The sequence below is a fragment of the Martes martes genome (genome assembly GCF_963455335.1).
Source record: "Martes martes genome assembly, chromosome: 7".
NCBI lineage: Eukaryota > Metazoa > Chordata > Mammalia > Carnivora > Mustelidae > Martes > Martes martes.
This window is the reverse complement of record NC_137894.1, coordinates 39,930,733-39,957,724: the sequence shown is the minus strand read 5'-3', so window position 1 is coordinate 39,957,724 and position 26,992 is coordinate 39,930,733. Positions and strand designations below refer to the sequence as shown.

The following is a 26,992-nucleotide window of genomic DNA, read 5'->3' as shown; positions in this document are numbered from 1 at the left end:
CACTTCATTACTATGCACACGTGTGACCCAAGTCAGTCTAAGGCTGCCGTGGGAACAAGTCTCACTCATCCAGGGATATCTAGAAGCTTTACACCAGGACTTCAATGTGCACAGCCTCCGGGTTCCCTGTTCTTGAGGGCTTGGCACCGGCAGACATCTGTAGGCAGCCCTGACCTGCCTGGGGTTGGTGGGGTGGGTAGGGAGCCCTAGCTGGAGGCGGCCAGGCTCTCCTCCCAGGCCAGTCGCAAGCCACAGCAATGTCACAGAACCAGCACCCACAGACCTCGCTGTCCCACACAAGCTGGCTTTACCAAACTCTCCACTGGGGGAAGAAATGAGTTTACTACAAAGTTTCTCAGAACCTGTATCAAATTTTTTAAAATTTATTATTTTTTTTTATAAACATATAATGTATTTTTAGCCCTAGGGGTACAGGTCTGTGAATCGCCAGGTTTACACACTTCACAGCACTCACCATAGCACGTACCTTCCCCAATGTTCATAACCCCACCCCCCTCTCCCGACCCCCTTCCCCCCAGCAACCCTCAGTTTGTTTTGTGAGATTAAGAGTCACTTATGGTTTGTCTCCCTCTCGATCCCATCTTATTTCATTTATTCTTCTCCTACCCCCCTAACCCCCCATGTTGCATCTCCACTTCCTCATATCAGGGAGATCATATGATAGTTGTCAGAACCTGTATGAATTTTACTGGGAGTTTGCAATGTTTTCCAAATGTATTTGACTAGCTCCTTTCTTGCAAAAAGCAATTGACATGCGTTGAACTAATGGTTTGGGAAGTTGTTGCTATAAGGCACTTGTTTATTTTTTTTTTATTTTTAATTTTTTTTAAGTTAGTGGTTGGAGACTGAGAATGCATTCCCCCTTAGAGAATGTTAAACTGCCCACCAAAAAAATAATAATAGTAACCTACAATGTAGCTAAAATAGGAAAATGCATTCCAACCTTCAACTCTAATAATGTGTCGCAGGCCCATTTGCGTTTTCCAGCGGTGGTCCTTCAGGACTGACATTCCTGGTCCCCACCATCCTTTGAGACAGAGACATATTATGAGGGTTGCTTCTGGTGGCCCTCACCCCAATGGGCAAGGCGTTCCTGTATAGTAATGAGAAGATAGTTGAGTAGGTTCTGGAAAGAGAATTGTCGTGGTTATCCTCCCATTTTCAATTTTCATAATGAATCAATCTTTGGATACTTAATAAGTTTAGGAATGGGTTAGCAATCACTGAAGCCAAGTTCTAGTTTGTTCCACTTGAGAAAATGATAGGAAGGTCTTTCCCAAAGCCAATAATTGACACACTACTCATAATAGCTCAAAAAGAAATTAGTCAAACAACCTTCTACTGACCTTGTTCGGTAGAGATTGTAAAATAAAAATACACAGGATACCTTAAGAAAAATTAATAGCTTTATTTTTCCTCAATATACATTTAGAAAATAGGTCTAAGGAAAGGTTTCATGAAATAGACCAGAGGACTATATACAAAGTGAAGAGTTCCAAATCAGCGACACCAAGGGCACAGATGGAGCACTCCTCCCCGAGGGCCACGGCAGCCTAGGACCGTCCCATCAGAGGGGAGGCAAGCTCTTGGACGGCTTTTGAGTTCAGCTGAGGAATTGTGCTGATCTTCAGGAGTTTGCCGCTTGCATACTTATTCTTGATGGCCTGCAGAAGTCATCTGTGATTAAGCACACATCAGGAACACCACCTTCTACCTCGTTCCTGATCTAACTCACAAGTACTTAAGGGACAGACCCACAATATCCAATTGGTGTGATGCTGGCGAATCACTGAAGCCAGCGAGCGAGCGTTCTGAGGTCGTAACGTGTGGAACCTGACAATTTCCTTCCATGCCGGACAATGGATAAAACCCAGCTGGTAGCACCAGTGATGGGGAAATACATGATGTCCAAGGCAGAGGCTCTGTCTCCTATGTTTCCGGGGCGGGGGTTGTGGAAGGGGGGTGCAGGAAGTGGGAGCTGGGTTTATCATATCTAAGTGCCACCAGGACATAAGAGGTCTGTCAGGATGGGCAGCAACAATGGCAATAAAAGCCAAGTGGCCACCAGTGCTTAGCAGTTCCCAGACGATACCCGCAGGACTGAAGACACATTACACATCCACAGTGTGCTTCATTATGCGGAAACTACATGCAAGGAAGCAAAGCAGGTTGTCAGGACACTTGGCACAAAGGCCTTGCTCTTTCTCACCACATCCTTGGTGATACTCAGTGTCACACAAGCACAGGACAGCGCCCAATCTGCCCTGACTCCACGTCTCAGGAGGGCCACATGGAGACAGACACCAGGCCCTAGGAAGCTTTCTGAACAGGCTTCTTCCCCTCCTTCTTCACCAGGCCTGCATTCAGGAGTCTTTTGGTCATTGTCCCAGAAGATCCTAGACAGAGGCCCCAAGTACCCAAGCCTTCTACAGGGCTTGGGTTCCAGACGACACAGGGAGCACCTGCCCTGACTGCTGCGAGCAGCAACACAGGACCCCGGGACGAGTGTGAGTAAATGCATGGATGGCAGTCCGGCTGACTACACTGGGCCTGGACATGGTTAGCCTAGCCGCCTTGTGTTAAAGAAAGTCTGCTTTTGGGATCTATCAGTATGCTCCATTCCCTGCTGTACTAGAAAAGAGTTTGTGCTAAAACAGACTCTCACAAACGTCAGTAGTACATGAAAACACACACGCACATGCACATACATACGCACACCTTCACTCACAAAACCCATAATCCAGTGCTTTCCACAGTTTCGGAAGGAGTACTTACAATGAATTTTGTTAGGTTTTCATTAACTTTCACTACATTTTTGGCCATGTGCTGCATGACTTCCAACACTTCGTTCTCGGTGTATCCAGTATAATACTGCTGCTTTAAGTTCTGGAACGCAGTGCAAAGAGAAGGGGCAGGATAAAGCCTCCGCTTCTTTAGAAGGGCAAGTCTTATACATGCTGACATCACTTACCACTCACGTAAAAGCTATAAAACCATATTCTTACTCTCTGAAAATTCAACAACAGCTCTCCACACTACTGTGGTGCCAGCAAAACAGCCAGTAAATGCAAGATGACCTTGGCTCTGAGCCAGACTAAATTAGACACTGCAGCTTCAGCCAGATCAAGTGACAAAGGTCCCATATTATCTTTTGTTTTTAAGATTTTATTTATTTATTTGACAGGGAGAGAGATCACAAGTAGGCAGAGAGTCAGGCGGGGTGGGGGGGAGCAGGCTCCCTGCTGAGCAGAGAGCCCGATGCGGGGCTCGATCCCAGGACCCTGAGATCATGACCTGGGCTGAAGACTGAGGCTTAACCCACTGAGCCACCCAGGCGCCCCTGTGATAAAATTCTAAAGGCTAAAATCCATCTGTCTCATATGCACAATATGACTGGGAAAATAAATCACAATTTAATATTAATCCTAAAGTAGTTGAAAGAAAAAAAGGATGAAGCAAGAGCAATCCTGAAATAACACACAACTACTGGTCTTTTGAAATCAATTCCCAGAAAACAGGAAGACCTGTAGTTAATAGGTTTACAGCCCAAGGAAGGCAGGTCTAAGAGTAAAGTGATTTAGCTGAAATGAGCCACTGGTACCAGAACAACGTATCATTCATGTTACCAGCAGCCTTGTTGCCTCAAGCTTTTCATTTCAAAAAATTTCAGATGTACAGAAGAACAGAGACAGTATAATGAACATCTGTATATCCTTTGTGTGGATTCATCTATTATTAATATTTTGCCACTTCCCCTCTCATGTTGTCTGCAGCTAACTCAATTTCAAATCGTTCAGCAAAAATTATGTATGTATGTATTCAATTTTTGAACCATTTGAAAATGAGTTGCAGACACCACGACACATCACTTCTAAATGTTTCAGAAACAAACCATTATCACAGAAAAAAAATCAACATTTCCACACTATCATCTAGTACATAGTCTATCTTCAAATTTCTCCCATTGTTCCAAAAATATCTTGTACAGATTTTTCTTTTCAGATCCAGGTCCAATCAAGTTACCTGCAGTTTATCTGATCTCTAATTTTTTTTTTTTTTTAATTTAAAAACGATGCCTATTTTCTTGGCTTTAAATGACAACTTGTTCGAAGGATCCAGGCCAGTTACTTTTAGAATGTCCCACATTTTAAATCTGTTTCCTGATGATTGGATTCACGTCAAACAATTTGGGCATGAATTTCATATAGGTGATCATGTATACATCCGACTGTGCCAGAAGACATGCCAAAGTCAGATGGTCCTACCCCTGGTGATGTTAAGCTTGATCACCAGGTAAAAGTGGTAACTGCCAGACCTCTCTAGCACAAAGGTACAATTTTTCTTCAGAAGTACTACAGATCTATGGGGTGATATTTTGAGACAATGTGAATCTTGTTCTCCAAAACGATTTCACCTAATGATATAAGCATCAGTTGATTCTCGCTTGAATCAGTTATTACATTAGGGGTTACGATTTGATTTCTAACTACCATTCTTTCTGCCTCAATCAGCTGGTGTTCTACTGATAAAAAAGAGCCCTTCTTCCATTCTTTCTTTTGTATCATTATAAATGATACATGGACATGTAAAAATATGTTATACTCTGTTACTGTCATTATTCTTTTTAAAGTTAAGATTTAGTCAGAACGCTTTCAAGTCAGTTCCTATGTCCTTTTGATGTGCCCCATTGATCTTTGAGAACTTGCTTGGGATCTGCTACAAACTGACCTAGGCTCACCTTCTACTTCCTCTGCCACAGCCCTCATGTCAGCTGTTTCTCAAACGAGACCTAGTTCCTAGGGGATAATGGCATTTAGTATCCAAGATGTAAGCACGAGGTGTGTTCATTGCTACAGGGTTATCATTGTTTCTAGGCCCTCTCTTTCTTAATTTACTGACATTTTCAAAACAGATTTAATGTTGCAGGGTTTTTCCTTTTGTTTTTAATTGTTAACACTGTATTATCCCCCTTTTTCTAGTGAAAATTTTAGTCTTTAGTAACATGAATGGTTGTTTATCCTATAATAGTCATAAAAATAGTCTCTTAATTATAGTAACAGAACACTACTAACAATAGAGCTCCTAAGTAAACTTGAAGTCCGTTACCTTTTTTGGTCCTTTGTTTTGTCCAGCCACATACCACTAAGGATGCACAGTCCGAATACTGCCTTCAAAATTATTTGAATTAATTCTTCCCTCTGCGTTATTACCAATTTGATATATAGTCACCTTGTTGTTTCTGCATAATTCCACTTAGGGACTCTCCATATTATTCAATACATGAACACTCATATTGTTCAAAAGTTTTAAAAGTTACATTATATTGTATACCGTTGATAAAAAGTTACAGCCAGAAGTCCTGTTCCCACCGAACCCCAGAGGCATCATTTTCATAAGATTCTGGTCTACGAGTGGTTTTTGAAAAATTAGAAAATACATAAGCACACATACATATACTCTTTTACTCCCCTTCTTTCTCACGGGAAGATGTCAAATGCATACACTTGTGTAGAGGAACAGCTCTGCCACGCTGCCCTAGCAATCTCGCATGCCTCCACGGAGGGCCACCCAGGCAAAGGCCTGAACCACAGCTTATCTGTCTTGGCAAAATGCTCCGCGATCCTCCTGGAACACGAGAGGACAGGGGCGTGGGAGGAGCCGCCCGCACTCCCTTCCCTATCTCTCCGGAGAGACTATCGTGAGACTTTTTTCTCAACACCTGGCCTGTGAAGAGGCTTTCGTTCTGCTGCACTTGGGGCCCGTCTACAGACTAGAAAACTCCTTAGTGGCAGTCTAGAATCGGCTTGTCCACAAAGGGGTATCCCATGACTCACACTGCAGTCGTCTGGTCCCTTCGGTTTCGGTTGTTGTCCTTTTTTGGTGTGTGACATAAGCACCAAGATTGCTGGCAGCTTTGGCTACTCATATGAATCTAGAAGTGGCTCCTTTTAGCTTCACTGGTGCAATCAGTCAGGCCTTGGCCTTGCTTTGTCTTAGATGCTTGACGACCTGTTTCCCATAACCAAAGACCCTGAAACCTTAGCACACCAGTTGCCGGTGGCCTGGCTCAGTCCCCACAACTCTGGAGCACACTTGGTGCCACGCTGTGGTCGCCTCATCTCTATCTGAAGCAACCCAAGCAGCCTTCTTTTAGGCCTCTGGGTTTTAACCAGAGGCTAGTGTCGTGAAAATGCTAAGGACTTTCATATTGAGGGGGCCGAAAATATAAACTAATTTCTTCTTAACCCAACACTTACCCATTTTCCTTGGCCCAGAACCTTCTGGGACAGGCAGGACGCAGCCGCTGCCACCTTGGAAGGGTGATAATGCACCATGTCGTAGTCAATGAGAGTCAGCTCCATCAGATATTTGGCTAAAGTGTGCTGTTCCACATCGACCTATGAAAGAACAGCCGGGGACAGTAAGAAGCACGGCTACTATTACCCTCTTGCAAAATCCTGGGTGAAGGCCTAGGAGCTCAAAGCTACTCTCCTCACCAGTCTGCCCAGCAACTGCCCTATTCCACAGTATGGTACGAACACAGAGCGTGAGGTCTTTGCTCTTAAGAACTGATAAGCATTAGGACCTATCGAAAAGATGCTTCCTATAAATGTCTAAGTTTTCCTTTAATTGGATCAACATTTCCAGGATAAGAACAAACAGCAAAATCAAGTGTCATACCGAACCAGAGGCACTTACCTCCCCAGCTTTTGATGCCCGCCTTAAGAAATGTAGCGGCAAAGGTCGACCCAACTCAAATTTCAGTTCTTTCAAAATCTGTGTTTCCATCTCTCGGATTTGAGAACTGGTATAAGCATTGTCTGTGATGTAAACGAAGTCTTCAATATTTGGAGAAAACATCTCCTCGTATTTGGAAGCCAAGAGCAGAGCTGTTATCCCAACCAGCTGAAGCTTCTTACGAGAAACCGGCTGAACCTAATTGAAGAAGAATGTGTCAGAAGTCCTACGTAATGAGAGGACTGGGGTTCTGAGTGGAAGGAAGTGACAGGGAACTGCATCCTGGAGAAGTACACATCGTCTCTGCTCACCCCCCCCTTACCAGCACAGGTAACCTCTATGTTAACAGCAGGTACCATCAGGGACGCCCGGCTGGCTTAGTCCCTGGAGCGTATGACTCGATATTGGGGTTGTGGGTTCGAGCCCTACATTGGGTATACAGATTACTTAAAAATAAAATCTTAAAAAACAAAAAAACAGCAGGTACCATCCCTGCTCCCAGCAGCCGTCTGTTATTTGAGCATTCAGAGAGTGCCAGGCACGGTCCCAAGATGCCAACAATCATCTCATTGAATCCTCATAAAAATCCTAGCAAATGCATGTATTTTCCCCCACTTGCAAAGAGATGGCCTGAGAAGAGATTCAGACACTAGCTCCAAATCACCGAATTGCTCAATAGGGAAGAATTATGTCTGAGAACCAGGCGCCTGGTTCCAGCCCCATCATCCTGGCTTGAGTGTCTGGGGCGGCCCCAACGTGGCATTCAACGTGTCTGCACCAAGATGAGGCCAAGCCAAACAGCAGGATTAAATAATGGATGCCTAGGGATGAGGAAGGGGGTCTCGCAAACACTTCCTTACCAAAAGTACACTCATTAGTCAGCGTTAAGAATCTCCAAAGAGGCTCCCGGATCAGGGAAAATCTCAGCTCAGGTATAATTCTCTTTTCTTTGAAAAGAGACTTTGCTATCCTTGCTTCAACTCTCATTATTAAAAATCTACCTAAACTATAAGTACTCTCCTGCCCAGTGAGGAATGTATAATGCAAACTGAATCTATGCTTTCTTAGGATTTTGCCGTCTCTCAGGGCATAATAATAATCACCATTATTACTGTACTGGTGGGGCAGAATTTGTACCTGAGCTGTATCATACATGTTGACTTTAAGTAAATAAATCCTTATGTGCAGGGCTCCTGGCTGCTGGGTCACACACGAGCGCCTTCTGTCTGGCATTTCTTCTAAGTGGTCAGCGTTCTGTGTCACTGGTCAGAACTATTTCCATGACCACTCTGCCTCCCAGCTGAATTTCTTACATTCCTCTACTTTAGACCTCCCGTTCCCAGTACGCTGCTCACACATACCCCCCACCCCTTAACAATTCTGCCTCCTCTCTTTTCTACAGGGATTCATGCCACAGCTGGCTGGTAATGGCCAAGTTCTCTAGCCAAACTCCTCATTTTTCAGACAAGGAAACTTAACCAAGGAGTACCAAACTATGAGCTACAGGGAAATTGTGGAAGCAGGCCTGGGAAACCAGCCCCCGCAGGCTCCGCGTGCTTCAGGCTGACTTTCAGAACTCCTGCTGGTCTGTTTGCTTTGAGGAATGACTGGCCATGCAGTGCCAACCCCCTGACGCCCCGGCACTTTTTGGCAGGCTGACCCAGCAGAATCGCCCACCAGCGGTCAGCATCACCAGAGGCTGGACACACCTGGCTACCTCCCCCTCTAGCACCTCCAGTTCCTCAGTTTCTCACCAAGTGGCTTTTGGTCTTTTCCTCCAGGTATCACCCTTTGGTGTTGCAGAATGCCCCTACAGTGAGCCCCCAGAAGCCACGCTCACCTGTAAATATCGGTCCATGATGGCAACGCACATGTACAGAGTCTCCTGCAGCAGCCTAAACTTGGAGTGCACTTGCACCAGCCAGTCCACCAGGATGGCGCGCATGCGTCCGTTTATCTCTCTTCCATCTAGGAAGTGTGGATTTATGGATTGCAGAACCTGTTGGCGGAATTCAAAGTTTAAAAAGCTCACCTCATTCCCTTCCCAGCTGTGTGGTAAATGCCACGTCGCCTGCACAACCAAAACACAAAGGCCCACTCACCTCGAGCTGCCTTAGATACTGGTAGATATCCTTCACATAGTCGCTGCAGAGCTGAGGGTTCTCCCAGTCCTCATGATCAATGTCCTCGATTTTGCAGAGCAGCGCATCAGAGAAAGCTTGGCAGAGGTTCTCTTCCTTCATGGAGATATCCTCCAGTAGGGGGGTAGGACCCTACGTGAATGAATTAACAAGCGTGCATCACTACCTTGGCAGTAGCCTGAACTGTCCATCAGAGCCAAATGTGCAGAGTCAACTGGTTTAGAAGTATCATATGCATGGGGCGCCTGGGTGGCTCAGTGGGTTAAGCCTCTGCCTTCGGCTCAGGTCATGATCCCAGGGTCCTGGGATCAAGCCCCACATTGGGCTCTCTGCTCAGCAGGGAGCCTGCTCCCCCCACCCCACCTCTCTCTGCCTGCCTCTCTGCCTACTTGTGATCTCTGTCCAAAAAAAAAAAAAGTATCATATGCATTTTTAAAATGTGTGAAAGCCAAAACAAATTTCAGAGTAAGAGGTTAATAATTCAAGATGTAGTAGATGAAGTTTTTAATAGAGATGCTCCTCTGTTTAAAATTCTCTAATTTCACTCCAAGGGAAAACCTGAGTCATCACGATTGCCTGGGGGCCTGCATGATCTGGTTTTGCCCTCTCTCTCTGCTGACTGGCCTCCTATTTCTCTCCCTTCGGTCTGCCTCATGGCAGGCTCCCTCACTGCAGATGGGCTCCCTCTCCCCATAATGTGTTCAATCTTGTTCCTACACCCCCACGGGCAATTCTCTCACCTTCAAAGTTTTGTTTGAATTTTACCTTCTCAATTGGGTCTACCCTAACCCCTGTTTTCAATACTATCTACTGCCTATTCCCTGACCCCCATGTGTTATTTCTCTTACTGTGTTTTTCCCCACAGAACCTGTAACCTCGTAACATACTGTGGAGTTCACTTATATGTGATGTATATTATTTTCTGTCTACCTCTGCTAGGCCTATAAGCTCTGTAGAGCTGACAGTCTAGCAGAGGTAGAAAACAATATATTTATAAATCCATTTATAAATAAATAATACATTTATTTAAACTGATTTTGTCCCCTATGCAATCTTAAATACCTATATCATCCCTGACACATAGTAGGTGCTCATTAAATATTTATTGAAAGAAATGTAAACAGCTGGGTGCAGAAACTCCTAGAGCTGACAGTTCACTTCAGCTGTAGCCTCTTCTGTGGGTATACAGATTTTCCCTCATAAACTAATTTATTCTAAATTGAGAAACTGTTTGGCAACTAAGAAGCAGAAAACCACATTCCGGCCTATGAATAAAATAGAAGGAAGCAAAGATGGAGCAAGTACACACCCAGTATTTTCTTATGCTGACTGGGTGACTACTAAAAAAAAAAAATCACACAAATTAAAAATTTATTAAGTTAAAACAAGTGCTTAGTAATGAAGTATAAATAAACCATTATTTTTTTAAAAAATAAGAGGTACTTCTCAAAGTAAAACCTAATGAGACTGCTAGGCTATAAAGACTATGTATTCAAGAAATAAAATACAGAAAAAGAAGGCCGTATAATAAACAATTTGGGGGGCCTGGGTGGCTCAGTGGGTTAAAGCCTCTGCCTTCGGCTCAGGTCATAGTCTCAGGGTCCTGGGATTAAGCCCCACATCGGGCTCTCTGCTCAGCAGGGAGCCTGCTTCCCCCCTCTCTCTCTCTGCCTGTCTCTCTGCCTACCTGTGATCTCTGTCAAATAAATAAATAAATATCTAAAAAAAATAAACAATTTTAATTGACATGAAAGCTCAGTGATGATGGTTTCCAGGTTTAAAAAAGGATGAAACAGCAGCAGCAAAATATATACAGCAGTTCAAAACCCATCCTTCCCTCCTACATCAAAGGTCTCAAGCTGGGGAGGGACCAGCTGAGCAAGAGTCATGCAGATATGTGTGCCATTTATTCGAGAACTTCCAAACCTCAAGGGACTAGAATGAATAAGAGCTACTTGGGGCACCAGGGAGAAACCTAGATAATTTCCTGGAGAAGATAACACCTCAAGAAAAATGAGTAGGCAAAAGTTACACAAGTACATAGTCCCAGAGGAAGCCAAGAAACAAAGGCAAGTCTGGGAAGTGCACATTGATTTGGGATGGCAGGAGCCAGTGCACGGCGTGTGAGAAGATGGGCTCGAAAAGTGAACGAGAACCCAGCTAGGGAGTTTGCATTTTATCCGAAGGGAAGTGAACCCACTGAAGGAACTGAGCAAGAATGGCAAGAATCAGAGATGCCTGGCTGGCTCAGTTGGTAGAGCGACCAACTCTTGATCTCAGGGTTGTGGGTTCGAGCCCCATGTGGGGTGTAGAGATTACTTGAAAATAGAATCTTTTTAAAAAAAGTGTGACTAGAATCAGATGTACATTTTAATGAGCACATACAGCTAGGTTAAGTTCAAGGATAAGCATCATCAGTGTCCCTGGGAAAGGCAGTCAGTATTGGGAAGCCTGGTTTAAGGAGTCAGAGGTTATGGTCATGTGCTATGTGCTATATAGCACATGTGTGCTATGTGTGCTGCCCCAGCAGCTTGGAAGGTTCACCTGTGTCTATTCAGATGTACACCTAAGTTTGGCCATATCCCAAAGCTACCAGGAGAAGACATGGATCATTGCTCTGGCCCTTAATTTAGAATTTCTTAGAAGCATTCCTTTTGAATTCCAACATAATTTAATTATTACAAAATCCTTTCTAAGGTCCCACTGTCCGTGCAGGTAGTAACCTAAACCCTTCAGGCCAGCTGTGTAATCCTCAGTCCAGTGTCTACTGCATGCGAAGCTAAAAGCATGATAACATTCCAATCAGATTAAGGAATGAGTTCTGTCCGATGTCACAGACAAGTGAAAAGTGGTATCTGAAATAATAAATGTGAGATTTCGCTGAACTTCAGAAGCTCCAGTTTGGTAAGGAGCAGGGTGGAGTCTGAGTAAAGGCTATTGAAATTCTCCTACTACTAAGTTGGGTCTGGTGAGAGAATGTACTACTATTAATAGGCAAACACGTAGGTGTTTGTGCAAGTTTTTGGTAACCAGAGTTCCTTTATTTACTAGGTTTATAATAAACCATGTCAATTAAGTGCAACAAGAAAGGACTCCCAGAAAAAGTGTTGTTTCCAATTAGACAATTCATGATTTGTAGCAGGAAGTGTGTACTTGTGCATACACAGGCACACACTATTATAGAAAGGCAAAATCATTCCCTGGGAATAGCTTTAGAGAATACAGTGAAATGGAATTTGGAGGGTAGGGAGGGTAGTAACAATAAACTTTCTATTCTATGTGCTTAATGTATTTCTGTAGTATTTTGCTATGTTTCTTGTGTAATTAAAAATAAAAGGCACTGGGGGACCTAGGTGGCTCAGAGGGTTAAAGCCTCTGGCTTCAGCTCAGGTCATGATCCCGGGGTCCCCGGATCAAGGCCCTCATCGAGCTCTCTGCTCAGCAGGGAGCCTGCTTCCTCCTCTCTCTGCCTGCCTCTCTGCCTACTTGTGATCTCTGTCAAATAAATAAATAAAATCTTTTAAATAAATAAATAAACGATAAAAGGCACTCTTTTTTTTAAAAAATGTGAAAAGTTGTGATTACTTCCCCTTTATATGTAGTTTTTGTATTAGGGGTAGTTAGCCATAAAACATTCTCATAGTTGAATAATGACTACTGTAAAGGCACTTTAAGGCAACAGGCTTGAGCAGTGGAACTTGATCAAGGTAAAAGGGCCCATAGCAACCACCAGGCTGAATGTCAGCAGGCTTATTAAGCAAGCCACTTGGAAATAGCCATAAGTCCTAACTAGGCACAGTTCCGAAGATTACCTAAAACAGGAAGATTCCACACATTCCCATACTCCCTTATTCCACCCTATAACTGTGGTCCCTCACCACCACCCTCTGGCGGACAGTCTCTCCTTTGCTGTCCTGCCCACTGTTCCCTATTCAATAATCTTGTCTCTCTTCTGTTCTGCCATGGGTGAATTCTTTCACCACCCATGCTACTGGCCCCCACCCAACTGGCACCCCACATTTGGGGGCCCCCCATCTGATCGGAGCATCCCACAATTATCACTGAATTTAGTGTTTAGATCAAATCCGTAAATCTAAAACTTCATCTGAATTTCTAGCTCTGACTTCCCAGCATCTCTCCAAAGTGTGCATGGATTTCTGCTACAGCCCTATCAGAATGTGTGCTCAGGCCTTCCTCCGCTTGAATGGGGGATTCTTGGGGACAGAATTGGTGGCACATTCACCTGATTTCTCCAGTGCCCAGCAAACAAGGAGGCTAGGAAAAAACCATCTCCTTTCTTTTGCATACAACTCAGTGTTTGCCAAAGCCTCATTGGTCAGCAAAAAAATAAATAATAAAATAACAAAAACACTCTTTTCTCTAAAAATTGCAGGATAATCTGCTTCTGCAAACACCTGTGAATGGCTGAAACCCCTTCAAGTTCTCAGCCAGAGCCCTTTGTGATTCAGCTGCTTCATATCCTACAAAGACGAAACCAGCCCTCTGGTTTTGCAGAGCATAGTAAATAAATTTGGCTGAGAACATCAGCTTTCATGAGCACATGGCTTATAAATTTTCCAGGGCTCACGGCTGCTAGAACCCTGTGCTCAACTGGTATTGCCACATCCCCAGGGGCAAGCTATAAAGGAGCAGCAATGGCGGCAGAAAGAGCAGATGACAAAGTGAAAGCCAGATGGCCGACCAGAGCCAGGCAAGTAGAGGGGCTCATCTGCCAGGATGAGGAGCTCCCCCTAAACTAGGGACTGAATGATCTCTTCTGTACTACATTTCTCAGAGAAAAGTGCATTTGAATTGGAAGTAATTATTGTTCTTTAATCCCTGATGTCTTTTAAAAACGAGTGGCACATTTCAGCCATGGAAGTGATATTTATATGATAGTCCATTATTCTTTATCTGAAACACAGTGGCCTAAAATTTGTCAAGAAGCTAAAGCAAAAAGTCACCAAGGAAAGGTGGAGTAATTCAGAAAGAGTGGAGCTGTAGAAGTCACGGGAGGAAATTTCTCCTTTGTTTTGTTCATAACATTTTTGGTTGTTTTTCTTTTAATTTGCCTTTTTCCCTTCTTCTCTGATTGAAAAGTAATATGTATCTATGGTGAAAAAAATCTGAAAATTTTAAGGAAGAAAATGAAAGTGAATCTTAAACCCAACATAATATTCAAAAATAACTATCATCAAAGTTTGCTTATAAATGCAGAGTTTTAGGGGCACCTGGGTGGCTCTTATCAGTTAAGCATCCAACTCTTGATTTCAGCCAGATCATGATCTCAGGGTTGTGAGATCGAGCTCTGCAATGGGCATGGAGCCTGCTTAAGATTCTCTTGCCCTCCTATCAGACACATGAAAAAATGTTCATCATCACTAGCCATCAGGGAGATTCAAATTAAAACCACATTGAGATACCACCTTACACCAGTTAGAATGGCCAAAATTAGCAAGACAGGAAACAACGTGTGTTGGAGAGGATGTGGAGAAAGGGGAACCCTCTTACACTGTTGGTGGGAATGCAAGTTGGTGCAGCCACTTTGGAGAACAGTGTGGAGATTCCTCAGGAAATTAAAAATAGAGCTTCCCTATGACCCTGCAATTGCACTACTGGGTATTTACCCCAAAGATACAGATGTAGTGAAAAGAAGGGCCATCTGTACCCCAATGTTTATAAGCAGCAATGGCCACGGTCGCCAAACTGTGGAAAGAACCAAGATGCCCTTCAATGGACGAATGGATAAGGAAGATGTGGTCCATATACACTATGGAGTATTATGCCTCCATCAGAAAGGATGAATACCCAACTTTTGTAGCAACATGGACAGGACTGGAAGAGATTATGCTGAGTGAAATAAGTCAAGCAGAGAGAGTCAATTATCATATGGTTTCACTTATTTGTGGAGCATAAGGAATAACATGGAGGACATGGGGAGATGGAGAGGAGAAGGGAGTTGAGGGAAATTGGAAGGGGAGGTGAACCATGACAGACTATGGACTCTGTAAAACAACCTAAGGGTTTTGAAGGGGCAGGGGGTGGGAGGTTGGGGGAACCAGGTGGTGGGTATTAAGGAGGGCACATATTGCATGGAGCACTGGGTGTGGTGCAAAAACAATGAATACTGTTACACTGAAAAGAAAAAAAAAAAAGATTCTCTTGCCCTCTGCCCCTCCCCACCTCAAAAAAAAAGAACACTTTGCACACTTCTAAAAGCAAATCTGGGGCGCCTGGGTGGCTCCATCGGTGAGGTATCCAACTCTTGATTTTGACTCAGTTGTGATCTCAGGGTCATGAGATCAAACTCTGGACTGTATATGGAGCCTGCATAAGATTTTCTCTCTCCCTCTCCCTCTGCCCTTTCCCCCCTCTATCCCCCACCTCCCCCAGCCCCACATGCACACACTCTCTCTCTCTCTGAAAAATAATAATTTAAAAAAAAAAAAAAAGGAAATCTGGGGTGGTACTGCATTCTATTGTGTCATAATCTGACTTTTCTACTGATGTAACATGCATTTTGATATCTTTAAATATTCTACTAAAACACGATATTAATGGCCCATGTATTTCATTAAATGGATTTAAGCTGCTCCAGTAATTCCACTACTGGGTGTTTACCCAAAGGAGAGGAAAACACTAATTTGAGAAGATATATGCACTCCTATGTTTATTGCGACATTATTTACAATAGCCAGGATATGGATATGGCAGCAAGATATGGAAGCAAACTAAGTGTCCATCGACAGATGAATGATAAAGAAGATGTGGTATATCTACAATGGAATATTACTCAGCCCCTAAGAAAGAATTAGATCTTGCCACTGCCAACAACATGGTTGGAGCTAGAGGGTCTAATGCTAAGTGAAATAAGTTGGTCACAGAAAGACAAATACCATATGATTTCACTCATATGCGGATTTTAAGGAACAAAACAAATGAAGGAGAAAAAAAAAAGGCAGGGGCACCTGGCTGGCTTAGTCAGAAAAGAATGTGACTCTTTTTTTTCTTTAGCATGTGACTCTTGATCTCAGGTTGTGAGTTCAAGCCCCATGTTGGGTGTAGAGATTTCATTCATAAACAAACAAACACAAAGAAAAAGAAAAAAAGAAAAACCAAAACAAAAAAAAAACAGCTCTTAAATATAGAGAACAAACTGGTGGTTGCCATAGGGGAGTTGGGTAGAGGGAGTGGGCGAACCAGGTGAAGGGGATTAAGAGCATATTATAATGGTGAGCAGTGAGTCATGTACAGGATTGTTCAATCACTATATTGCATACCTGAAAGTAATGTAACATTATATGTTAATTATACTTGAACTTAGAATTAACCAATCTTCTGATATTTCTCAATTATATAAGATATTCATTACAACACTATTTAAAAATTCCTCTAATTTTAGTGTGCCTCTAATAATTTTCTTAGGATAAAAACAGATTTACTGGGTATGGAGAATAACATTTTGAAGGACATTGCTAAATCACCTTCCAGACATGTGGGGGGAACCACATTCAAACAGTCACCTGTATCAAATACTGCATAATGGTTAAAAGGTCAAAGCTGGAAGTTTGGGTTTGGCATTTAGGCACTAGAAGCCTCCAAGGAAAGGCCTATGAAAGGAAGGTCGATCTTCAGAATTTGTTCCGAGCTTTAGTTCTTGATTTGACGCTCTCTGTCCCAGCTTACGAACAGCAACATGCTTGCACCATCACCTGCAAGCAGGAGGCTCCCATGTCTGCCCCCTCTTTCAGATGCTGCTGGCATATTTCTGACTGCCCTTCCCATGGAGGTTTTTCTGTTATCTCAACAAATCTAAAGCCAAATGAGGTGTCTTCCCCAGAACTACCTCCCTTCCTTGACTTCCCCATTTCCTTAGTAATTCATTGCATAAATTGTTTCTTAAATACTCAAGTGCTTGCTTAAGGGTCTTATTCTCTCTCTGCAAACAACACAGCCTAAGAACTCCTTCTAGATACAGGACGATGTCCCTGGAAGGAGTTGATATACCCCCAACACATTCCATGTTGTTTCTTAGCACGCTGTAGATAGCGGTATGTGGGTGAGTGCTTGGGTGAGATCCAGGTTAGTTCAAGACCCTCATCAGCTCTTGCCTGAACACTTGCAGTATCTCCTCATTTATGGTCCCTCCCATGCCCAACCTACATTGCTTTCATCATTTCCCACCTCCTCAAAACTTTTCACAGGTTCGTCACCGCCTAATGGGATACAATCCAAATTCTAAGGCCTTCAAATCCGACTGCAACCTTTTCCCCAGCTTTATGTTCTGCTTATTCACACAAACATTCTGGCCCAGTTAGATGTGCTGACTCCTTAGCCCAAGGACAAGATTATAGGCCTATTTTTGCTTTTGTGACTTGATTCCTATCATGCTTTGTTCCCAAAAGTTGTTCTTTCCTATCAGCATCTCTCTATCCTTAAAAACCCCACTGATTCCACGAAGCTTCCCCTGACAACTTGGTCCCTTAGTGTTCTCTCCCTCCTGTAGAAGCACTTTCTGAAGGATGGTGCTTCCAACTACCCCAGACACTTGAAACTCAATCATCCATTGCCCAGGGGCACCTGGCATCATTCTCTGGGACTACTAATTTAATTTCAGGTGCATGTGCCCTTTCTGGATAGGTCTCCTTAAGGCAAGATATCTCTTTAACAGCCTTAACACTACTGGATGGACATAGCAAGTGCTCTCTCTCTCTCTATATATATATATATGTCTTGAATATATCCAATGTATTATTTTGAAAATTTTTAAACAATTTACAGACAAGTTATTAATGTTTATTTTATATAGATCTATAAAAATGTATGTATATATATAGAGAGAGAGAGAGAAGTGGAAAAAGTAGTTATTGTTGTATTCTCAGCACCTATAACAGTGCCTGTCCTATAGTAATTACAGGCCAATGGGTCCATTAACATTCTAACTCTAATGGTGTTAACCAGTTACAGAGAGCACAATTTAACAACACAGAATTTTGGCATTACCTTATTTGTTGTACATGATGAGTATGAGACTCCAAAGTGTGAGATTCCACAGCCTTCATGGGCAAGCTCATTTTTATAATGGATTATAAAACCTACCAAATTTTACTTTGAGATCACTAAATTTATTTGAATATCAAGGTAATTAACTTTGTTATTCAAAGTCAAAACATAATGCCTGGGTGGCTCAGTCGGTTAAGCCGCTGCCTTTGGCTCAGATCATGATCTCAGGGTCCTGGGATAGAGTCCTGCATCAGGCTCCTTGCTCAGCAGGGAGCCTGCTTCTCTCTCAGCCTCTGCCTGCCACTCTGCCTGTGTTCTCCCTCTCTCTCTCTGACAAATAAATAAAATCTTTAAAAACAACAACAAAAATAGTAAGTACCATCACCAAAAGGATGTGTATGTTCAATTTGTACACTGTTGTGTTTTTTTTTTTTAAAGATTTTATTTATTTATTTGACAGAGATCACAAGTAGGCAGAGAGGCAGAGGAAGGGAAACAGGCTCCCTGCTGAGCAGAGAGCCCGACGTGATCCCAGGACCCTGGGATCACGACCTGAGCTGAAGGCAGAGGCTTTAACCCACTGAGCCACCCAGGCACCCCTGTACACTGTTGTTTAAAGTAGAGCTCTAGTTATGAACGTTCTTCAAAAGTAGTCAGTGTCTGGGCTTCTGGGTGGCTCAGTCTGTTCAATGTCTGCCTTTAGCTCAGGTCATCATCTCAGGGTACTGGGATCGAGCCCCACATTGGGCTCTCTGCTCAGCAGGGGATCTGCTTCTCCTTCTCTCTCTCCTTCTACTCCTCTCCCTGTTCTCCCTGTTCATGCTGTCTTTCTCACTCTCTCTCAAATAAATAAATAAAATCTTTTAAAAAAATAAAAGTTGCAGTGAAGATAAAGGCACCCTTCCAGTCTGGCCAAAAACCAGCTACTTCATACGTTTATAAACACAGAACATCCTACCTTTGGAGCCAACACTTCCATCTGTACTGGTTTCACAGAAGCAGTAGGTTTCAGTTGTTTGCTGACATTTGTTTTGGTGGGTTGAACAGGTATTTTCGTGTTCTGAGCTTTCTACAAGGAAAAAGAAACATAAATAGGGGAAGATAGTTAGTGTTGTTTCTCAGAGCTATACACAATCAGCCTGGTGTGCACATGGACAGTCCTCATGGCTGTTACCTTAGCTACTTGTGTAGCTCTGGTTGTAACTCTATTTCCAATTTCTTCTAAAACTGCCCGTCTGATTGTCACATGACTCTTAGCTTTAGAATTAACTCCAGTGTCAGCATTCTCCAAATCAGTGGACACCTTAAAAAAAAAAAAAAGGTAAGTTAATGATGAATTGAGACAACTTATAATACTTTGCTAATGTCAGATATCCAAATGCAGAATTTGGGAAAGGTAAATATGTGGAGATCTATTTGTGAGAGGGAAAAGGTACATTTTTTAGAAGACTAAAAATGGAGCGCCTAGGTGGCTCAGTGGGTTAAAGCCTATGCCTTCGGCTCAGGTCATGATCTCAGGGTTCTGGGATCAAGCCCCATGTCGGGCTCTCTGCTCAGCAGGGAGCCTGCTTCACCCCCACCCCTCTCTGCCTGCCTCTCTGCCTCCCTGTGATCTCTGTCTGTCAAATAAATACATAAATAATCTTTAAAAAAAACATATTTGTAGAAGACTAAAAATGCTATTTGTGATTGATCGCATCACCTGAAATTAGGCAAATCACTATCCACCTGATCTGTAAAATAAATAATCCCATTAAGAGGTTTCAAGATAAGTGAATATTTCTTACATAGCACCCACTTGTTAAAGATCCCTGTATACTACATTCATCTATTCAAAAATCCTTCTTTATGTAGCTCAGTCAGGTAAGAGTCTTATTCCTGATTTCCGCTCAGGTCATACTCTCAGGGTCGTGAGATCCAGCTACCCCTCCCTCCAAGGTTCTGTGCTGGCCATGAAGCCAGCTTAAGATTCTGCCCCTTCCCAAACACAAGCACAAGCTCTCACTAAACTAAAAACTTTTCTTTAGAGAGATTAATAACAAGTACAATTAAAACACTGTTAAAAAGCTATAATAAGTCCAGATGTTTAAAACCCAAACTAGTTTTGATTCTTATGCTATTCTACAATAAGAAGCGCTCTTATAGACATGATCTTTAGAGATATTGCCTTTTAAAATGAGGTTGGACTCTCTTATATTAAGGATACTTGGAAATTGTTTTCACAAGTAAAATAGTTTTACTCTCAAACTCAGAGGAAGTTAAAATCATATGGAATAAAAAAAATCATTAGTTCACCTTAACCTACTTTTGAAAGAATGTGCTTAGAAACAAAACTTGTTAGAAAAAGCAATTCATACAAAAAAGTTTATTATAAAGGTGATAAACATTTCATGAGAAAAAAACAGCATGTACTATCCCTGAGAACTGTGGGTCCTAATCCTAAAAATCTTCTAACAGGGGGTTTGAATAGATCTACAAGGACAGACAGAAGGGCAGGGAAAACTCAAGCCTTCCCTGAATAGAAAGAATTTGACAATGAAAGAATTTTATGGGATAGATTAGACAAAAATTACTCGCCAGTTCAATGTAGATCCACAAAAGGATAGGAATTAAATACTGAATGTATTCAACTTATTACGATTCTCAAAAGCACAATGTTCAATTTTTTCCAGTAGCAATTGCCAATTTTAAAAAGTGTTTGAAATTTTAATGCTTACAGGTTGAAGCCCGGTAATCAAACTTTAAATCCATCTGGAGGGGAAAACTGGTAGCTTTTTTTTTTTTAATTTTTTTTTTTTTAAGATTCTATTTATTTGTCAGAGAGAGTGAGCACAGGCAGACAGAGAGGCAAGCAGAAGCAGAGGGAGAAGCAGGCTCCCCGCTGAGCAAGGAGCCCGACGTGGGACTCGATCTCAGGACCCTGGGATCATGACCCGAACCGAAGGCAGCCGCTTAACCAACTGAGCCACCCAGGTGTCCTAAAACTGGCAGCTTTTAACTAGCCTATCCATCCAAGGATGGAACTCAGGTGTGTCAGGGCCCTCTATTTTCCAGCAAAGGAAAAGCAGACCCAGATACAATTCAAACCCACAGAAAACAAAATTCAAAGCACCATTAGCATTCGCATTTTTGCAAAGATGAAACAAATCAATCTGGACCCTTCTGTTTGCCATATTGTTCCAAATTATATGCAAAGTCTTGATTACACTTGATTAAAGAAATTAATTTTTTAAGGCTTTATTTATTACAGAGAGAGATCGTGAGAGAGGAAACACAAGCACGGGAGAGCTGGAGAGGGAGAAGCAGGCTCCTCGCTCGAGGAGCCCGATATGGGGCTCGATCCCAAGACGCCAGGATCGTGACCCGAACTAAGGCAGACACTTAACGGCTGAGCCACCCAGGAGCCCCAGAAATTAATTTTAAGGTGACAAACGACTATGTTAGTGAACTTAACCTGGAAGACATCATGCGCAGAAATAAATGGGATACTTAACACAAAACGAAATGAGAAGAATCTGAAAAACAGCCATGACTATTGCCTGGTCAAACATTCAAAACAGTTTACTACCTGCAGTTTCTTCCAGTCCTTCTCCCCACCCCCCATCCCTTAGCTGGCAAGGCGTTTGAGAACAGAGGAAGGAAATGACAACAACCTCTACTTAAACAGCACTCTGACAACAAAGAGCACTAGGGGATCCCTCACTGAGTACCAAGTCCGGTGCTGGAGAGGCTCACCTGACAGGTGCCCCCTCCGAGGCGCTTTCCCACACTTCCCTCACCCCTACACTTCCCTCATCCCTGGACTGGCCAGGGCGGAAGCCGGGAACCCAGAGTGGATCCGAGGAGGGGAGATCGGCAAAGAGGACAGGCCGCAGACTGGGGAGGGGAAGCGGGTAGAAGGGGAGAGCGGCGCCGGTTGGGACGAAGAAGCCTGCGCAGAAGAGGGAGGGAGGCTAGAGGCGAGAGACGGAGCTCCGCGGCCGAAGAGCCCGGCGGGTGCGGGGGGTCAGCCGGGCCCACTCACCGTCGGGCGTCGGAGCAGCGCCATGTGGGAAGGGTCAGGCAAGAATGCCAGCCCGGCCCAGGGAGGGACGCGGACCGGAGAGGAAGGACACAGGCTTCCGCGGCGCCGTTAGCTCTGGACTCCGGCCCGCACGGCTTAAGATCTTCGCTATGTCGCCTTGTTAAAGGATTCAAATGCCGCGCCGCTCGCGCCCCCATTGGGCGGCCTTACGTACGGCGTGCCCTTCCTATTGGCTAGGCGGGAGGCATTCCCGCAGGCGGATTGGCTGAATTTTTCAGACCCGTTTGGTTGTCATGACAATTGGTTGTTTTTTCCGCCTACTGTCTTTTTTTCTTTTTTCCTTTTTTCTTTAAACTTCGGCCTCTGAAATCAACAAAAATGACATACCTCACTGAGGACTCCTCTGAATTTTTAGTAGGTCTCACCTAAGAATGTCTACGTTTGTACTAATCGGGCGGAAGTTGGCTCTAGAAAACACCTTCGAAATGCCATTTCTGACCTTTATTCCTCTTCCGGAAATTTCGAGTTGGAAATCAAGGTTGGATTGGTCTGAGTGGAGGAGTAGACGCCTCTGGGAGGTTTGGGGTCAGCACTGTTAGGTGGTTGAGACTCAAACGTGTGCTAAAGAAGTGGGAATTGTGACATTTACGCAAAAGCTAAGACTCCCAAGGAGAGGAAAATAAAAAGGTAAATGTGATTTGTGTGGTTCGTGATTCATGTAAGCTCTCCATGGAATTACCGGCACTTAGCGCGTTTTCTGGTATGTACTATGGTTGGATATTCAATAAATATTCGTCGAATAAAATGACCCTATGACGTGTAGAAGATTTTAAAATGAGAAAGAGAGTGTGAGTCAGCCTTGGCCAGATGGTTGGGAGACCGGAAAAAGGAAAGGAAGAAGGGGAGAGGAAAGGTCCAACGCCCACAGTAGAGGTAGTAGGAAGACAACTGATAGCAGCCTCCGTCCAAGAATTTGAGCAAGCTTTCTGTTCTACCACTTTTTAAGCACTGTTACTGGGGTACTAAGGAGGCTTAAATGAAGTAATCTGGATTAAATTCTGCCCTTGCCCTTGCACCTGACGTTTCTAAAGCTGTTTTCTCTTCTGTAAAACCCGAATAATTGCAGCTACTATGTGGCATGGAAAGATGTTAGTGTATCCATTGACGGATTACTGAAAATTAGGTATCCAGCGAAAAAGTCTTAGGAAGGAAAAATAGATGTTTAGTGCACTGAAATTGTGAGTAAGATTATATTTGTACTTGTTATAACACTGTGATATTGAAAGCCAGAACTATGAAAGTAACAATCCTCACCCACTCACAGGGCTTTGTAAACAGGAGTGTTGTGAATGGCAAAGTGCTTTTATTAACTGACTTGACATTTTCAACATTGAATAATTTAATCCACATTAGACATTGTATTTTCATTAAAAATGGAAATATTTCTTTTGTATCTTTCACTGCAACTAACCTGGAACTTTACACTTTTTGATTCAACATTTTCTTTAATGCATTGTAGTCTGTATATATTTCTTTTTCTTTTCTTTTTTTTTTTAAGCAATCTCTATACTCAGTGTGAGGCTTGAACTCAGGACCCGGAGATCAAGAGTCACAAGCTCTACTGACTGCTCTAACCCCCTACTACTCCCATCTATATTTCCTGTTCTCTCCTGTCTCAGGTAACATTTATTGATCACACTTCCTATATACTAATTTACATAAACTTTCTTGTTGACTCTTCATAACAATCATTATAAAGTAGGTAGTATTATCCCAAGTGTTTTGTTTTTATTGGGGTATTATTGGGGTATAATTGACATATAACATTAGTTTCAGTACACAACATAATTAGATATTTGTATATATTGCAAAATGATCACAATAATTCTAGTTAACATTCATCATGTATTATCCCAACTTGACAGATGAAGAAACTAGGGCTCAGAAGAGTTAAATGTCTTGGCTGCAATCACAGTGCTTCTCAGTTTCAAAGCTAGGGTCTGTACTCTAGTCTGATTCCAAAGCCTGTGGTCTTTCTACCAAATTTACCATTGTCACTCTATCTACATTTTGCAGAAAGAGTGGGAAAACTCTGAAAGTCGTTGAAGGAAATCAAATATTAGCCAAAAATAAATTTCTTAAAGGCCAATGGCCCTTTACAGTATGGTAAATTCCACATAATCAATTGATTTTAATTTCTTGGTCAATTACTGCTTGAAAAGTTGTACATATGAACTCCAGTGGATATAGGGTGAAGGGAGATGTTTGCCAACAGAGGGAGCACCCCAAGCAAAAGTACGGACCACCAGTACTGAATTGGCATGACTGGAGACAGGTGAATGGCTTAGCTTGGCAAGAGGTACTGGGTTTCAAGTAGGTGTTGCCTAGTGTCTTCCACCACCATGAAAGGGAGTCAGAGACAGAGAGGGACGGACGGACTTGCAGTCTTGTCATCAGGACTGTTCTGAATGGTCAAAGATTTGCTTGCCGTTTGTCAGACCCTCCTCACTTCCAATTTCTTATTCAGGTACATACTCACCTTTTCTCCTGTCTTGGGATACTTTTTCTCAGATTTCCAGGACCTTCCCACATTGGGGATAATTTACAGATAGCCACTGTTGCAGAACTCAAGAACGTCAGGTATCAAAAATTGCCCTAGGTCAGTTCAGGGCTGGAAACCTAACAGCTCTTCTAGAAGTCCCAAAGGCAGGCCACGAGCACCATCTGAAGCTTAACCTAGGGGCTACTTAATTTGAACAAATGCACTAGAATGTAAGCTCCATGAGGGCAGGGGTATTGGTTTTGTGCACAATTCTATCTCTAGTGCCTAGAATAAATAAGGTGGTTATTTATTTTTGAATTTTTATCAGGACTCATTTGGATTACCAACTAGTGTATCATATAAGACAAGTCCAAAAGCTCAGCTCATGGTTGTGGTTTCTACATCCTTGGTGAATTTCAGTTGCCTTTATTCCAGACCATAGGGCATGAAGGGCTCAGTTTAATTTATATGTCATCATAATATATATAATTTATATATCATCTGTGAATGATATGTATCATATATATCAACAATGATATATATCATATATATGATATGTATATCATACAATGATACATATGTATCATATCATACAATGATATATATCATATATATATATATCAACATATTACCATTTTCACCAGCAGATTATTTTGTTTTGTTTTAGAGATTTTATTTATTTGACAAGGAGAGAGAGAGACAGAGAGAGAGGGAATACAAGCAGGGGGAGTGGGAGAGGGAGAAGCAAGCTTCCCACTGAGCAGGGAGCTGGATGCAGGGCTTGACCCCAAAACCCTGGGCCTATGTCCTGAGTTGAAGGTAGATGCTTAACAACGGAGTCACCTAGGCGCCCTCACCAGCAGATTTTTCTCAGAACCCAACAATCTTCCTACTATACTACCATGTTCTCTCTCTCAGTTGTCTTTATCCCATTTCTCTTACCAGCTCCATCCATTTCTACCTACCTCTTTCCGATTTCTTTTCTCTCAACTAGCTAGAAGCCAAGATATATTTGCTATGTTAACATTAAAATGTCAGTTTGTGCAAGGCACTGCAGGGAACAGAGAAGAATAAAGTATGAACCATGCCCTCAAGTTCAAAACAATGAGGGGGAGACATATAGGAACAAAATTATTGTAATAGGCAGAACCTATAAAAGAATGAGCAAATGGGGCGCCTGGGTGGCTCAGTCATTAAGCATCTGCCTTTGGCTCAGGTCATGGTCCCAGGGTCCTGGGATCAAGCCCTGCATCAGGCTCCCTGCTCAGATGGAAGCCTGCTTCTCCCTCCCCCTCTGCTTCTCTTTTTTCCTCTGCTTCTCCCTTTCCTTCTATTGCTCTACCTGCTTGTGCACTCTCACTCTCTGGATAATGACTTGGTCAAGCTTTGTTTCAGAAAGCTGACCCACTGGGCAGCATGAAGAATGGGTTATAGTGGATTGGAAAGCTAAAGGTTTCCCAGGTGAGATGTAACAAAAATTTGACTTGGATGAGTGTGAAAAATGAAAAATGGAAACAGGTATGGCAGGCAATTTTGGAGGAATGACAGAACCCTCACAAATAACTGAACGTGGGTGACAGAAAATAATTGTAAAGTAACAAATGTGAAAGTTTTGAGCAGTTACATTAAAATTCTCTCAAGTTATGCAAACCAAGTTATAAATAAAAATAGTAATTTCCATTGCTAATTTCTTTAGGAGGGGGAAGGGTAGGTGAGTTAATTTTTTTTTTAAGATTTTATTTATTTATTTGAGAGAAAATGAGTGAGAGAGAGCATGATAGAGGAGAAGGTCAGAGGGAGAAGCAGACTCCCCAAGGAGCTGGGAGCCCGATGCGGGACTCGATCCTGAAAGTCCGGGATCATGACTGAGCCAAAGGCAGTCGCTCAACCAACTGAGCCACCCAGGCGCCTGGTGAGTTAATTTCCTTACAAAAAGACAAAAAGCCTTTTCCTCCTTGGATGCAAGCCTTGTTTGCATGCCTTGTTTGCATCCATCTTGCAATCTTTCACCTTAACCAACAGGTCAACGTTATCTGTCCCATGTAGGTAACCAGGTAACCTATTATTGGCTGAACAGGGTGCATGGGTATGTCCCAGTCTAGGGCCTGAAAACTTGCTCAGAAGCAAGATGACCCAGAGAGGTAGAAACAAACACCTTTCTAGTGCCTCCATGGGCCTCCATTTAAAATGATTCTGTAAAATCTGGACCTCAAGCCTGTGAATAATAATAATAATTATTACTATTATATTTATTTGAGGGAGAAAGTGCACACGAATGGGGGAGGACCAGAAGGAGAGGAAGAATCTGAAGCAGACTTCCCACTGAGCACAAAGCCTTGGAGCAATGCAGGGCCGGGAGGAAGGGGCTTGATCTCATGACCCTGAGATCATGACCTGAGCTGAAACCAAGTCGCCCAACTGACTGAGTCAACCAGGCACACCATTTATTTTTATTATTTATTTATTTATTTTTAAAATTTTATTTATTTACTTGACAGAGATCACAAGTAGGCAGAGAGGCAG

At 42.8% G+C, this 26,992-nt stretch overlaps 1 protein-coding gene across 3 annotated transcripts; it reads right to left on the bottom strand.

The window, feature by feature from the left end:
• Window positions 1-855: 855 nt before the first annotated feature.
• CCNB2 (cyclin B2) lies at window positions 856-22,107 on the bottom strand. 3 transcript variants are annotated; one of them, XM_080807691.1, is made up of 9 exons: window positions 21,928-22,105; window positions 19,078-19,206; window positions 18,862-18,972; window positions 8,862-9,032; window positions 8,600-8,758; window positions 6,721-6,957; window positions 6,279-6,419; window positions 2,797-2,907; window positions 856-1,685 (listed from the first exon to the last, which is right to left on the bottom strand). In XM_080807691.1, exons 1-9 carry the CDS (start codon window positions 21,949-21,951, stop codon window positions 1,575-1,577), a joined length of 1,194 nt encoding a protein of 397 aa, XP_080663817.1. In that variant the 5' UTR covers window positions 21,952-22,105; the 3' UTR covers window positions 856-1,574. The 3 variants fall into 3 exon arrangements, with proteins under 3 accessions (XP_080663817.1, XP_080663818.1, XP_080663819.1); XM_080807692.1 differs by having other exon boundaries at window positions 1,407-1,698; window positions 21,928-22,107; XM_080807693.1 differs by lacking the exons at window positions 856-1,685; window positions 2,797-2,907 and adding an exon at window positions 5,321-5,646.
• Between the last annotated feature and the right edge of the window lie 4,885 nt (window positions 22,108-26,992).